This window comes from Mus pahari, chromosome 1 (genome assembly GCF_900095145.1).
Source record: "Mus pahari chromosome 1, PAHARI_EIJ_v1.1, whole genome shotgun sequence".
Lineage (NCBI taxonomy): Eukaryota > Metazoa > Chordata > Mammalia > Rodentia > Muridae > Mus > Mus pahari.
The window spans coordinates 15985804-16002284 of record NC_034590.1 but is presented as its reverse complement, the minus strand read 5'-3'; the positions used below and the strand labels follow the sequence as shown (position 1 = coordinate 16002284).

Below are 16481 nucleotides of genomic sequence, written 5' to 3'. Positions count from 1 at the left end.
ACTTTCTAAAATTGACTAAAAATGAATACACAACATAGCCAAAATTATGGGACATGATGAAGGCAGTTTTAAGTGGCAAGTTCATAGCACTAAGTGCTTATATAGAAAGTCTGGCAAGATCTCTTATTAGCACAACTGAAAGCTTTAGAACAAATAGGAAAATAAATAAGACTGACAAACCCTAATGCAAACAAATCAAAAGACACAGAGAGAATATGCAAATTATCAAAATCAGAAATGAAAGGGAAGTCACAACAAGAAACACCAAGGCAATCCAGAGAATCATAGGACATACTTGTGAAACGGGTACTTCACTAAATAGGAATAACTAAAAGAAAGGGATAATTTAGCTGGGTGTGGTGGCACACGCCTTTAGTCCCAGCACTTGGGAGGCAGAGGCAGGCGGATTTCTGAGTTCGAGGCCAGCCTGGTCTACACAGTGAATTCCAGGTCAGCCAGGGCTGCACAGAGAAACCCTGTCTCGAAAAACAACAACAACAACAACAACAACAACAACAACAACAACAACAAAAGGGATAATTTTCTCAATAGGTACCACTTAGCCAATGTTAAGTCAAGACCAGATAAATAATTTAAATAGACTTATAACCCCTAGTGAAATAAAAGCAGTCATTAAAATTCTCCTAACCAACAAAAAATCCAACAACAAACAAACACCCCCACAAAAATAAAAAAACAACCTCAAGGCCAGATGATTTTTAACACAGAATTCTACAAGACTTTCAAAGGAGAGTTAATGCCAACTCTCCCCAAGTTAGTGCAGACAGTAGAAACAGAAGGAGCATTGCCCAATTCATTGTATGAAACCACAGCTATCCTGATACTCAAACTCAACAAAGGGAGAGAATTACAGAACAGTTTCCCTATGAACATAGATGCAAAAATAATAAAATACTTGTAAAAATGAATCCAAGAACACATCAAAAAGATCATCCACCATGGTCAAGTGGGCATCATCCCAGAGATGCAGGGATGGTTCAGCATTCAAAAATCAGAAAATGTAATCCAGCATATAAACAAAGTGAAATACAAAACCCACATGATTTTGTCATTAGATGCATAAAAGGCATTTGACACAATCCAACACTCCTTTCATGATGAATGTTCTGGAGAGATTAGTGAATCTGTAGATTGCTGATTGGTAGCATGACCATTTAACAATGTTAATCACACCAATCTATGAGCATGGGAGATCTTTTCATCTTCTGATATCTTCTTCAATTTCTCTCTTCAAAGTTTTTGTCATACAGATTTTTCACTTGCTTGGTTAGAGGTACCTCAATATATTTTACATTATTTGAGGCTATTGTGAAAGGTGTTGTTTCCGTCATTTCTTTCTCAGTCCATTTGTCATTTGTATGTCAGAAAGGCTACTGATAGACTGGTGAGATCGCTTCTGAAGGTCCTGAGTTCAAATCCCAGCAACCAGATGGTGGTTCACAACCACCCATAACGAGATCTGATGACCTCTTCTGGTTCGTCTGAAGACAGCTACAGTGTATTTATGTATAATAATAAATAAAAAAAAATTTTAAAGGCTACTGATGGGCTTGGTTTTTTGTTTTGTTTTTGTTTTTTGTTTTTTGAAGTTAATCTTGTGTCCAGCCACTTCACTGAAAATGTTTATCACTTAAAGTAGTTCCCTGGTAAAAACATTTAGGGCTACTTACGTATATTATTATACCATCTGCCAATAAAAATACTTCGACTCCTTCCTTTCCAATTTGTATTCTCTCGATCTTTTTCAGTTGTCTTACCGCTGTAGCTAAAACTCCAGTTATTATATTTGAATAGATATGGAAACAGTGGATAAGGTTGTCTTGTTCCTGATTTTAGTGAAATTGCTTTGAGTTTCTTTCTATTTATGACTTAATGTTTAAGAGGACTTGTTTTTGTAGAGGACTTGGGCTTCATTTCTAGCACCCACATAGTAGTTCTCCACCATTTGTATGTAACTCCAATTCCAGGGATCCAGCACCTTCTTCTGATCTCCAGGGGCACTAAGCACAACTGTGCACATATGTACGTTCAAGTAAACACTCATACACATAAATAAATCTTTAAAAATACCTTTAATAAAAATTTGAGTTCTGTTTTTAGTCCTGGAATGCTTTTCAATGCAGAAGCCATAGATCCTGTTCTATGTCTCTAAAAGTCTCTAGAGGAACTCCTCGGGACCCTGACGGTGGCAGAAGGAGTATGCCTCCTGTGCCTGCACCCACAAATGCTGACAATATCTTGCTGATGTTCTTCACGCTGGCGAAGAACTGCACTGGTTACACTGCACTGTGTCATGCTTTATCAACACATTCTACAGAGTTGCTCTGCGGCTATTCTCTGACCTGCTCTCTCACTCTCCTCCTTGTTCTCCTCTGTCTCACACTGTCGTCTTCTACATGAAAACAACAGTAACCAACACCCACCCCCAAAACTTTATGCATACGAGAATAAGCTTTTGTTCAGTGGTGGCCATGAAGTGATTCTAAATTGTCGGGTACAAGAAATTTCCTTTCAGTCAGAATTGGTGACACAAGATTGTAATGGAAACATTTGTGAGGTCTACACAGATAAATGAAGAATTTAAGTCCAGCCCAGAATACAGAGAAGCTCTGTCATAAAAAAAAAAAAAAAAGTAAAGAAACACTATAGAAAGGTACCTGTAAAGTCCCCTTCCATTATACAGGCCACTTCTGCAAAGTGCTGCCTGCTTGTGGACGTTGTACATCGTGGTGCGGAGCCTAGTGCGCACCACGATGTACAACGTCCACAAGCAGCTTCCACAAGCAGTGAGTTCAAATCCCAGCAACCACATGGTGGCTCACAACCATCCGTAACAAGATCTGACGCCCTCTTCTGGAGTGTCTGAAGGCAGCTGCGTTGTACTTACATATAATAAATAAATAAATAAATTTAAAAAAAAAAAAAGGCAGCCAGTACAGTGGGTAATGAGATTGCCTAGTGGGTAAAGGTGCTTGCCGACAAACCTGAAGGGCTGAGTGCCAAAGATATGTGACTGATAATTTTTAGTGTTATACCCTGGGTCCTGAAAGCCCAACCAAGCTGGGATCTGAGCAATGTCATCTGTAAACAATTAAAGAGAGAAATAGGGAAACAAACAGATAAAGGAGAAGTATTTAATTTGGCCACCCTGAGGTTAGGAACAAGAGGTCCAGTACAGTGGTGGCGCACGCCTTTAATCCCAGCACTTGGGAGGCAGAGGCAGGCGGATTTCTGAGTTTGCGCTGCTTGTGGACGTTGTACATCGTGGTGCGCACTAGGCTCCGCACCACGATGTACAACGTCCACAAGCAGCTGCTTGTGCGGTGTACATCGTGGTGCGGAGCCTAGTGCGCACCACGATGTACAACGTCCACAAGCAGATCTTNTTATGGATGGTTGTGAGCCACCATGTGGTTGCTGGGATTTGAACTCCAGACCTTCGGAAGAGCAGTCGGGTGCTCTTACCCACTGAGCCATCTCACCAGCCCCCAATAAGTAAATCTTTAAGTGGGAGTGAGCGGGGACAAGCTGAGCAGAGGTCCTAAATTCAAATTCCTAGCAACCACACGACGGTTCACAACCATCAACACAGTTACAGTGTACTCATATACATAAAATAAATAAATAAACCTTTTAAAAAAAAGTCTTTAGATATTCCCAGATGTTCTCTGCCTTGGAAAAGCATGGATGTACACTCTTGTCAGTTTTTTCATTTGTTTTATTCCATTGTCTTATGAGACAGTCTCAGTCTCACCATGTAATACTGGCTTACTTGGAATTCACAATGTAGACCAGGCTTGCCTCAGACTCTCAGAGATGCCTGTCTCTGCCCCCTAAAACTAGGATTAAAGGTGAGCTCAGACCATTTTTCTAATTTGAAAGTTTCCGTTAACCCATTAAAGTTTTTTTTTTCTCAAAAGCTTGCATAATTTAGGAAAATACAATTTTAAAACAATGGAGATCTATCTTGCCTAGTTTATCTTTCCACAATAGCAAAATGGGAGCTATGAGATTATATTTTGTTATGTAGCCCAGGTTGGCCCCAGACTCAGTGATCTGCCTTCCTCTGCCTCCAGAGTACTGGAATTAAAGGTATAAGCCAACTACTTGACTAAGATTTAATTCTTTTCTTTTTCTTTTTCTTTTTGTTTTTTGAGGCAGGATTTCTCCTGGATGTCCTGGAACTTGCTCTATAGACCAGGCTGGCCTTGAATTCGGAGGTCTGCCTGCCTCTGCCTACAGAGTGTTGGGACTAAGGACGTGTACCACCTCCACTGGACAAGATTTCAATTTTTATTTTATGTGTATGGGTGTTTTATCTTCACGAATATCTGTGTACCACTAGTGTGCTTGGTGTCTTTGGAGGTCAGAAGAGAGCGTCCCCCTTGGAATAGGAGTTACAGATAGTTGTGAGCTGATGTGTGAGTGCTAGAATTGAGTCAGTTAAGAGCAGTTTGGGTACTTACCCGCTAAGCTACCTCTCTACCATCTCATCCCTTCTCCCCTGCAGAATTAGATTTAAATAGAAAGCAAGAGGTATGTAACTCAGCAGTCTTGCTAAGCAATCTTAGTTTGTGGCCCCTCACTATCATTGTCTGACTGCAGTCTGTCCTGCAAAGTGGTCTAAGAAGTTGTCAGAACGGTGTGGAGTCTACTTTCCTGTGACAAGTCCCTGCTCTGACTGCCTCCAGGCTTCAGCACATCCTTTCTCCCAGCATGAAATTTCTATTTCTGGGGTCCATTGTCTCAACAGTCTGTAAAAGAAGGGGCACAAAAGGTCTCTTTAGAATATCATAATTCCTGCCAGGCCTGTCACACCATATGGGACAGCTTTCAGACTTCCACTCTAAAGCGTTGTCTTTAGCTTCCCCGCCCATATGGAATTAAAGTTACTGGATGGTGGCCGCCAACGTCCGGATCACACTCACGCCACCACCACAGTTTCCAAGAACTGGAACCACCTGGTCTGCCATGCTGACTGCTGGCAGGCACTCACGGGTCAAAAGTGTTAGTGGGCATGCGCATTATTCTACTGGGCGTGGACAAGTCCTGCCGGAAATCTAAAAGGCACCGGAAATAAAGAGTGGCCGTGAAACCTTAAATGTTGTAGTCATTCGAGTGTGTTACTTCGCTGGCGGGTCCGCGAGGTGGTTTGGAACTTTTCCATCCGGGACTCTTCGGCTTCCGTGGACGGAAGTCGCCGTCCGGCGTGCCGTGTGCAGAGCTCTCGGCGGTGCCGTGCGAGGTGAGCGGCGGCGGCGACGGCGACGGCGACGGCGGCGCAGGGGGTGGGAGGACGCCGTGCGGTGCCCAGCGCCGGTTTGTGCTGAGGCGGCTGCCGGGGGCTCGTCGGATGGGGTGGGGGTCGCCTGGTGCGCTTTCACCCTGTTCCTGAGGGTTTCCCGTGTCTTGGGTGTTTTCTCACTTGCCAGTGTGCTCTCCTGTGGGCTTTCACCCGGTCGTCCGTGAAAGTTGTCAGCTGAGGCCATTAGGGGGCGGGGCTCAGTGAGTGGGCGCTGCACGGAGCGGGTCCCCCGGTGGGAGTCGGGAGCTTAAGGGCGAGGACTTCGGGGTGGCTTGTGCCCCACTCCGGCCGTGCTTGGCGTAGGGGTCAGCAGAAGCAGCGATGGAGCCTGGGGCGGGTGTGGGATGCTTGTGAGGGCGACTCTGGTCGTTAGCGTCGGCGTGGCCAGTGACTGTGGCTTGACTCCGCGTAGCACTACGTGAGGAGAAACCAAACCCCGTCGGCTTTACCAGAGTAGCGAGTGTCAGGACCCACAGGTGTCGGAACTGCGTGTGCTCGGGCTGTCACGGATGAGGGAGAGATGGGGGGTCCCACGCTTTGCATGCTGTCTAGTAGCTCAGCTGCTGAGAGCTCAAGAGATTTCTTCTAAGGTCTGTAAAAGTAGGGAATCTTGTTTTATGGGCTGCCGTTGGGTCTTCTTTTCCAACTAATTCGTTCCTACCTCTGGGTGACCAGCATTATTGAAGGAATAACCCCAAATATTGAAAACACTTTAACTCTTTGGGGCACTTTTAGAGTCATATTTGGGAATCCTTAGGACATTATGTGCATCAATGCTTGCCTGTCTTTGGGATCCTATACAGACGTTAAAGATCACTGATTGGCAGTTGACCAAAATAATACTGGGCTGTTTTATTTGTACCCTAATATTTGTGCTGATTTGGAGTGCTTAAAAAACTGTGTATTAGTCTGAGAGTAGTAAGTAGCTCATGCCTTTAAATCCCAGCACTAATGAGGTTGACAGTGTGAAAGTTAAAGGCTAGCCTGGTCTACATAGCAAGTTCAGGATAGCCAGAGCTAAATAATAGTCCTTGTCTCAAATACAGACAGACAGACAGACAGCCTGGTCTACATAGCAAGTTCAGGATAGCCAGAGCTAAATAATAGACCTTGTCTCAAATACAGACAGTCAGACAGACAGACAGTCAGACAGACAGACAGACAGACACACACACACACGGGGGGGGGGCAAACAGACATAGGGTTGGAGTGGGGGAGTGAGGATTGGGTGAGCCATTTTTTCTTAATGTGGCTGTGTGTAGACAGGGAAATGTCTAGAAACTCACACTAGAATCAGAATTGGCTGTCATCCTGAGTGCTTTGTGCAACAGGAAACAGGAATGCTGTTTTTAGATGCTGACTAGAGAAGGGACTGCATAGATATGGTGGCCAGGGTGTTCCTTAGAATGAAAACAACTTGCATACGTGCCCCTGTTCTTCTATTTAGTGACCTACAAGCAAATCAAGCAGAATCTAATGCTTATGTGTAGCTGGCAAGGTTGTTTGAAATGAAATCAAAATTCAGTTGGCAGCGTATGGATTTTTTTGTAAGTATTTTACTTCTTTTCAGGCAGGGGCTGAGGGTTTAGTGAGCCTTCCCTAGCTTGGCATTCTGGATCCCTATGACCTATGTCCTCATTTTGTAACTACTAAGTTAGTACATTGGTTTTCTGCTAGTTAACATGTGAGTGCTGCAGTGTGTTCTTCCTTCCTAATGGATGGTTTTGCGATTTTTGTTGTTTGTTTTAGAACCTAGACTAATAATAAGAGCAGGGCTTTTATGTATCCTCTATACTGCCTACACCTGATCTTCCATATAGGCCCTCACCAATTCATGGTCAGATGTTTGGTCATTGTCTTTTAGTGATTTCCGGTGTCTCTGGGACCACTGCATTCATTCAGGCCTCAGGATTTCCTGCTGTGCCACAGCTAGCCCTTCTTCAACGTCCATGACTCTTGAAGGATTTGGATTTGCTACGAAGAAAACGTCAAGAACAGAAGACAGAGGGGCCATGGCTGCAGATCCAAGTTTCCAACAGAAGAGCCAGTCATTGGGTGCAGAGGAGCAGCTTGAGTCATGTGAGGTAAGCAGGAGTGACTTCATGATTGGTTCTTCGGGTCTAAGGGCAGATGCAGGAAGGTGCGGACTTCTGAGACCATCTTAATCTTGTTAGGAAGGGACTGTGTATATATAGATAGATAGAAGATAAATAGAGAGAGCCCACACTAAGTAATTATCCCTCACCCCCTTGCCCTCTCTTTCTTTGATACAGGGTCTTAATGTGAGGCTGGCCTGGAATTCTTTTATAAAGCCCAGGCTGCTATCAAACTCAACACTTTTTTTTGCCTCAACTTCTCCAGTTGTGGGATTATTACATGTCTATATCACTATAGATAATGTCTCATCTACTTAATGTCAAGTTCTTCTTCCTCTTGAGTCCTCTTCTTTTAGGTTTGTTCCTCTTTTACATCTTGCCATCCTCAGTTCTTTTTCTTTTTTTAAAGGTTTTAGTGTGTGTGTGTGTGTGTGTGTGTGTGTACTCTGTAGCTGTTTCCAGACTCACAAGAAGAAGGCATGAGATCCCATTACAGATGGTTGTGAGCCACCCTGTGGTTGCTGGGAATTGAACTTGGGACCTCTGGAAGAACAGTCAGTGAGTGCCCTTAACTACTGAGCCATCTCTCCAGCCCCATTTCTTAAAGCTTTCCTGCTATGCCCATTCCTGTAAGAAATGGTGCCTGTGAGGAGGTAGAGTTTTCATTTGTCCGTTCTTAGTCTCATGGATCTGTTTTATGTCGCATGTTCTGTTTTAGGGAAGACAACAGAGTAACAAGGCAGGTATCCTGAAAATCCTGTAGTTGCAGGGAGGAGGGAGATGGAGAATTAAGCCTTATATACAGGCAGTGAGGCCAGCAAGCCACAGTAGAAGGGGACAGCTGTGGGTGTAGCATTTTCAGAGAAACTGAGGAAGCCTAGTATTTCAAAGAAATCATGCTTAGTATGCGTTTGAACCAGCATCTGAGAAAGAGAAGGAAAAGTTAGTTTCTGTATTAGAGCTCAGAAAAGCCTGAAGCTTAACAGTGAAGATCTGTAAGCACTGTTGTGAGGGAGACTGTTAGGGTGATAATTTTTCCTCCCAACTATTTACCATGTCTTCAGATGAATCCACTTTTCTGGTGGGTGGCCCCTGTCCAAGTAATGGTAACCAGGAGTTGGATTAACTCTTCTTGATTGGGACAATAGTTTATAAAGTTCAGATCTTTGGAGCAGATCAGGATGTCCCCTTTCCACCCTGAACAGATGACAGCTGAGATTTCATTCTTTTGGCCAGCAGGAAGTAGTTTCCCCTTAATGAGCCTCAATGAGCTCTGAGACTGACACCTTTTTGTATGGTGTTTTAAATCCGAAAGAGGAACAGTTGTATTGGTCTCCGTCTGGTGTTCCAGGGAAAGATAGACTTTAAAGTTGACGTCACAGGAAAGGGTCAATTTTCAACTTCTCAGATTGCTAATTTCAGTACCTAACTGCGTGTACAATTCTTATCAGACCCCTCTTTCTGAACAACTGTGTCCAAAGTGACTCCAGCTGCCCGTTGGTCCATACATTTTTGCCTGATGCACAACTGTTTTTTCTTTTTGAAGAGTAGTGTTACGGGTTAGATTTTCATTGTGCTAATATTTTCTCCAAGTGTTTCTGTGTCCTGTTGATGGAGTTAGCAGCTGACAGCAGCAGGGGTGGCTTCCTGTGTGCAGGCCCAGTCCTAATCCTCACAGGAGGCTCCTGAGCTGATGTTCTTGTCCCAGTCTAAAGAAGAGAAGTTGGAAGCCGGGCGGTGGTGGCGCACGCCTTTAATCCCAGCACTTGGGAGGCAGAGGCAGGTGGATTTCTGAGTTTGAGGCCAGCCTGGTCTACAGAGTGCGCTCCAGGACAGCCAGGGCTACACAGAGAAACCCTGTCTCCAAAAAAAAAAAAAGTTGGGGCCCAGGTGACACAGCCAGTTGAACTCATGTGACCCAGCTGCCAGCCTGGCAGTGTGCTCCAGGGTCTGGCTGCCAACCCCATTCCCTGCTCCCCTGAGGAGACTTCCTGGCCTTGGTGCTCCACACTCTGCATTGTCCTGCTAGCCCTCTACACTGTCATCTGAGAATTATTTTCCTTTCATGTGTCCAGGGCCCTTAGTTGTGTCTCTTGCAGGAAGGAGCTCCTGGGGATGGGAGTATAAGTGAAGGCACAATAAATCACCAAACTAGACTCCTCCATGCATAGAAAGAGAGGTTATTGGGGCCAAACTGTAGCTGGGGGTAGGAGGAGAAGAGGAAAAAAAAAAGCAGATTTTATGTTAGCAGGGTGGGGTCTTTCAACTAATGCAGACTGTTCCCAAGTGACCAGGAGCCGAAGGAGTTGTCCTTTGAGGGGGAAGATTAAAGATGGTTTCCAGTAAACAGAGACCCACTTTTAAACTAATGTTTACCCCAAATTCTTTGTTTACCCCTGGGACTGCCATTGGTAGGGCACTGCTGTGCTCTAAACTGGAGGTATTCAGGAAATCCTAGAGACAAACACCACAGATTTAGGTGGTCACTTTTTAAACTTTTATTTCTTTTCTTTTTGTTTGTTTGTCTTTTGTCTGTTTTATTTTATTTTTATTATTATTTATTTATTTATTTGTATGTTTCTTTTTTAAGACAGTGTTTCTTGGTATAGCTTTGGCTGTTCTGGAACTCTCAATGTAGACCAGGCTGGCCTTGAACTCAGAGATCCGCCTGTCTCTGCTTCCCAAGTTCTGGGATTAAATGTGTGTGCCACCACTGCCTGGCTAGATTTAGTTTAAGTAAATATCAGAGTTAATGTGCCTGTCTTTGAATGTATCGTGGAAATGCTATTTCACTTTTTCTTGCATATATCTCTGGGTAGACTTACATTGTGGGCTGGAAATCTCCTTGCTCTTGCTAAAACCTTCTGTTACTTAACTCTAGCCCAAGGATGCTACCATTCAGATGTTTTACATATACATTTGAGACAAGATCTCACTGTATATCCCTGGCTGGGCTGGAACTCATCGTGTAGTCCATGATTAGCCTCAACTCAGAGATTCACCTGCCTCTTCCTCCCAATTAAAGATGTGTACCATCATGTCTAACTAGTTTCCCATTTGAAAGCATCTTATTACTTGTGTGTGGCGTGTATATGTGTTTATGATTATGTGATTGCCTCTTTTGTGGGCATGGAGCTCAGAGGACACTTTATCGAGTTAGTTCTTCCCTTTCACCTTTAAGTGGATTCCAGTGACCAAACTTGGGGTCAGGCTTGATAGGCAAGCACCTTTACCCACTGAGCCATCTCACTAGGTCCAATTACTGCTATTTATTGAATGAAAAAATGAAATAAAAAGTGGAGGACATGACTTCTCCTAAAGTATGGGCAAGATTTTTATTGTAGATATAAGGGAGAAAGCAGGCAGAGGGAAGAGCCCAGGATAAACATGGCCCACAGACTAAACCCGACCATGAGAGGAAGCTGCCAACCAGGGCAAAGAGGCCAAGAGAGTGCAGAGTTCTGTACAGATTCAGCTAGGATAAGGGAAGTGGAAGCCCTGCTGCTGGGACAGAGAGGTTTAGGGTAGGAGGCAGGACAAGAAGTGCTGGGAGGAACCACAGGGACTGAGGAGTGCTGGGAGAGTTGGCCAGCATCTGTCTTGTTGATTTTTTAATAGATTCATTTTATGTATACGAGTACACTGTAGCTGTCTTCAGACACATCAGATGGTTGTGAGCCACCATGTGCTTGCTGGGTACAGATGGTTGTGAACCTCCATGTGCTTGCTGGGAATTGAACTCAAGACTTCTAGAAGCCCTCCATCTGTCTGTCTTAATAGGATGAATGGGTTCCTCGACCATTTGTGGTTTGAGACTATTTATTTAGCAAGATTCTTGCTAGGTAGCCCTGGCTGCCCTGGAACTTGCCCTGTAGACCAGGATGGACTCAGACTTAGAGTAAGTTGCCAATACCTCCCACATGCTGACATTAAAGGTGTGTTCTACCATGCCTGGCTATTTATTTTTAAAGCTTTTAAAAATATTTATGTGTTGGCTAGAGAGATGGCTTAGCGGTTAAGAGTACTGACTGCTTTTCCTGAGGTCCTGAGCTCAATTCCCAGCAACCACATGGTGGCTCACAACCATCTGTAATGGGATCTGATGCCCTCTTCTGGTGTGTCTGAAGACTGCAACGGTGTACTCACATATATAAAATAAATCTTTGTAAAAAATAAAAGTTAAAAAAAATTAAAAATATATTTATGTGTTTGTGCCTGCATGAATTTGTACATGTACAAGCAGGTGCCTGAGGAGGCCAGATAGGATATAGAATCCACTGAAACTGGAGTTACAGGCAGTTGTGAGCCACCATTTGAGTGCTGGGAACTGAACTATGACCTCTTAACTGCTGAGCTATCTCTCCAGTACTGTTTATTTTTAATGTGCTGCTTCCCTCATTCTTTTTTTTTTTTTTTTTTAAAGATTTATTTATTGTTATACACTGTAGCTGACTTCAGACACACCAGAAGAGGGTATCAGAACTCATTATGGGTGGTTGTGAGCCACCATGTGGTTCCTGGGATTTGAACTCGGGACCTTCGGAAGAGCAGTCAGTGCTCTTACCCGCTGAGCCATCTCACCAGCCCCCCTCATTCTTTTGATAATTATTAATATCATTTCTTTGTCATGTGTCAAAAGTGTAGACGTCAGAGGACAACTTCAGTTGGAAATCATTTCTTCCTACTCTGTGGGTCCTGGGCCTAAAATTCCCATTGTCAGTCTTGGTGGAGATGCCTTTATTGCTGAGCCATCTTTTAGCTCAGTTACTGTTCTTTTTTAAAGGATTTTAGGTTGCTAGAGAGCTGACTCAGCAGTTAACACTGCTGTTGAGCAGAGGAAGCAGGTTCAGTTCCTAGTATGGTAGCTCACAACTGTATAATCTAGTTCTAGGGGATCCCAGGGCCTCTTCTGGCCTCCTGTGCATACGGCACACACATGGTGCATATGCATGCAGATGCAAAACACTCATACTTATAACATTAAAAAAAAGTCTTTTAGGGCTGGAGAGATGGCTCAGCAGTTAAGAGCACTGACTGCTCTTCTAGAGGTCCTGAGTTCAATTCCCAGCAACCACATGGTGGCTCAAAACCATCTGTAAGGGATCTGATGCCCTCTTCCGGTGTGTCTGAAGACAGCTACAGTGGTCTTATATACACAAATAAATCTTTTTTTAAAAAATCCTTTAAAAAGCAGGATTTCAAAAATGTTCTGACGTTTGATTAGCGGCATGTAGACCTGTTCTTGCGCTTTGTAGTATTTTGAAATGTGACTTTTCTGAATGGAGAGTATGAAAATTAGGCTTTCTGTGTCATTTCACTTTATCCTGTGCAGTGTCTGCTGGACTGTCTGGGTGTCATCGGCATGTCATGGTCCTTAGCCGCTTTGTTCTCCTTCCCCAGTCACTCCCTCTCCTAGCTCCTCCACTCTCCTCAGTGTGAATTCCCTCCTTGTGAAGGAGGCAAGGCACAGAGTGAGAAAGTTGTCTTTTTCTTTTTGAGACAAGGTCTCACTGGGTAGCCCTTACTGGGCCAGACTTAGCTCTGTAGACCAGGTTGCCCCGAATTCACAGAAATCCGCCTGCCTCTTCCTCCAGAGTGGCTGGGTTACTCGTAAAAGCTTATTAGTCCATGTAAAATTGAATGAGCAAGGGACTTGTTTGTGTGGTTCAGGAAACAGGAAAAGCTAAGCTTCCTCCATGGCTCCCTCCACTGGAATGTCTAAAATTAACCACACTAAAAATATCAAGTGTAGATGTGCCTGTGTCCCGAGGAAGCAGAGGAATGCTCTTGGTGCCACTGCTGAGAGTATCACTTAGGCCAGTTTGGAAAACTGCAGTCAGGTTGGTGAGGTCTGTTGTCTGACACCCAGCACTCTACTGCTGGGGTAAATGCAGTGAGGTAGATAGAGCTGTGCAGGCTCAGCAGTCTTACTGATCACTGCTGGTCAGCTCATTGAGAGCGGGGCATTTGCGTGCAGATTTAATTTATGTATTCATAATATATGCTTGAGGTTACACTCTGGTGTCCATTTACTTTTTGAGCATCTACTTACCTGGTCTTTCTGCTCCTCACTCTTAGTCTTCTTTGTTTCTTGGTAAGGTCTTATATGGTCCAGACTAGCCTCAAACCCCCTGTGCAGTTGACAGTTGTCTTGAATTCCTCATCCTTCTCCCCACCTTCCAGGGCTTGGAATTATAGGCATAGACCACCACATATGGCTTTTTTTCTTTATTTTTGTTGCTGTTGCTGTTTGCTTACATTTTAGTATTTTTAAGGAACTTTGTTGATTTTCCTTTATGATATCTTTTTCACTTAAGTTTTTATTGTTTACATTATTTTACTGTTCATTTTTGCTCTTTATAGTTATCAGTTTTCATTCCTTCTGAGATTTTTGATATGTTAAAATTCTCAAACTAGCTGTATAGCCGAGGCCAGCTCTGAACTCTTGTGTTTTTGAGTCAAAGGCTCCCCATGCTTCTCCCAGTTATTAAGGCTTTGAAGTCTTAGCAGATTGGTTATCTGAAGGCTCCACTGTCATGAGCTGATTATCTATTAAAGGTAGATGTGAATTTTGGGGGTGCATGCATTCTAGGGAGCTTGTTTTGGTTTTGGTACAGGTTTTCTCTCTCTTGTCCTGGCTGTACTGAAACTCACTGTGTAGATCCAGCTGGACTCAGATTCTCAGAGATCCATCTGCCAACTGCCTTAGAAGTGCTGAAATTCAAACTGTGTGCCACTAATCCCAGCTGTGCAGGCATTCTAGCCACAGGATGAAATATATTAAAAATTGTTGACTCCTCCAAAGGAAACTTCTCATAGTAATATAATTAATTGGTATTTTCTCTATTAGGCATTCCAGTGGACTATTTCTGGAATTATCCATTGTAGTCACAGTAATATGCCTGACAGGTTAATGTAAGGAATTTAATACAGAGTCTATTTTACACAGAGAAACAGCATGTAAGTGACAGTGCTTTGCCTGTTGGCAGGCATCACTAGTGTCAGCCTAGAAGATCTGTCAAACATACTTGCAGCTCAGAAAGAAATAGCATGTGCTCAGTTATGCGTGTGGGAGCCTGAAGGGTGTCAGTGCTGTATTATTAAGATGTTCATACATAAGTAAAAGTAGAGTGAATTGTGTTCCTAACCCCTTCTTTGAGTAATTTCAGCATAGGTCCCATCCTGTTCATCCCCTTTCCATTGCTATGTTATTAGGTAACCAAATACTAGAGGCTATCCTTTTTTGTGTGTGTTGGAATTTATCCCAGAGATGATCACCTTTTTATATAACCATAAGTTATTTTTAATATCACTGTCCTGCTTATAGTATCATGTAGAGTCTCCCTCAAAAGGTCCAGCCAGTGCCCACACATCCAGAGTCACTAAAAAGTATTTTAGTTTCTTTTAATCTCTTAATTTTTCTCCCGTGTTAATCACTTCTTAAGAACTTGTTATTCTAAAGGATAACTTGGGTTATCCTTTAGATTGTGACAGGTTTTTAGATTTGGCTCAGTTGCTTTTTGTTGGTGTCGCTTCACATGCACTCTGGTCCTTATAGTTCTGGTAAGCTGGTGTCTAATATAAACATGTACTGTCTAGTGTGACGGTGACTCATGGCTAGTAGCTGCTGTTGGCTGAGGGAGACTCAGAGCAACACTGTGTAACTTGAGTCCATATCAGAGGGGTATTTCATTTTATATGTATGGTGAATGTTTTTGCTTTTATGTTATGTGCATAGTGTGTGTGCCTGGTGCTTTTAAAAACCAGATGAGGCCGGGTGTGGTGGTGAACGCCTTTAGTCCCAGCACCCAGGAGTCAGAGGCAGGTGGATTTCTGAGTTCAAGGCCAGTCTGGTCTACAAAGTGAGTTCCAGGACAGCCAGGGCTATACAGAGAAACCCTGTCTCAAAAGAAACCAGATGAGAGCATCAGATCCCTTTGTACTGGAGTTACAGATGGTTGTGAGGCACCATGTAGGTGCTGGAAATTGAACCCAGGTACTCTGCAAGAACAAGTGTTCTAAACTGCTAGGTCATCTTTGTTGTTTGTTTTTGTTTTCCCTCTTCTGCCTTTTATAGTCCAGGATCTCGTGCTCCAAGAATGGTCTCTTCTGTAATTAGGACAGGTCTTCCCACATTAAGTTAACAATTAACAGTGACCATCACAAGCTATAGTCAGGTAGACCAAGGATCCTGAGTTGACCTGTAGGAAATAGTTTCAAGAGGTGTCCATATGAACTTAATTTGGAGTTTCTGACACCAAGGGCCATAAAGACACCCAAAACCTGTGGGAGCTTTGGAAGATGGGGTCAAGCTTACATTTATTAGCACTAGCTATATGTAAGATTTTGTGGTCTTTGAAATTACCTTGTTCAAGTGATGTAATCAGTGTCTACGGTTGGTGTATTTATTTTTGTGTGAGTATTCTTTTCTAGGTGGGATGAGAAGTCTTATGAGGTACATGGTACAGGTGTACAGAGAGAAAGGAGTGTTAAGATAAAATCTTTCTTTTCTCCTTACCTGGACAAAATACTTAATAGAAACATCTTGAGAAATTATTACACAGAGGCAGGAGGATACTGCAGTTTTAGACCATCCTGATTCATATAACAAGTTCTGGGCCAGTGAGTTCCAGGCCAGTCAGGCCACAGAATGAAGCTCTGTTTGAAGAGATGAGGAGGGAAGGAGAAAGAGAATTGTTGATTTTTGTACTAGGGATCAGGAGATAGGAAGCTTGTTTTCATAGTTGATCAGTAAGCAGCTACATGTATGAATAAGAAGAGAGGGTTATTACAAGAGAGGGTTCTTGGTTACTTCTGCTTTAGTATACAACCTCAAGAGGAAAAATTAAAGTTAAGGACAATGACCAATCTCTGTATCTTCATCTTTGAAGGGGATTAAGGTAGTTTAGACTGGTCCTCTTTGAGTACTATGTGCTAATAATCTGTAGAGGTAGTTAGGTGACCCAGAGTCAAGAAGAAAGATCCAGAATGAAGTCAGAGATGTCAGGTTTCATCTGGCACTTAGTTTCCAAGCAAGAAGTCAATACTTAAAGCAGCTT

At 43.3% G+C, this 16481-nt stretch overlaps 1 protein-coding gene across 4 annotated transcripts in view; it reads left to right on the top strand.

Annotated features, from left to right (window-relative positions):
- The first annotated feature begins 5067 nt into the window (after positions 1–5067).
- Positions 5068–16481, top strand: part of LOC110322740 (zinc finger protein 345-like) — a 17674-nt gene continuing 6260 nt past the window's right edge. The window contains exons 1-2 of one of the 4 annotated variants that reach the window (XM_029546172.1): positions 5068–5266; positions 7191–7410. In XM_029546172.1, the coding sequence (XP_029402032.1) occupies positions 7276–7410 (135 nt within the window). In that variant the 5' untranslated portion in view covers positions 5068–5266; positions 7191–7275. Of the gene's footprint in view, positions 5267–5427; positions 5917–6598; positions 6874–7190; positions 7411–16481 lie in introns of those variants that run through there. The other 3 variants (XM_029546179.1, XM_029546176.1, XM_029546182.1) reach the window with 3 other exon arrangements.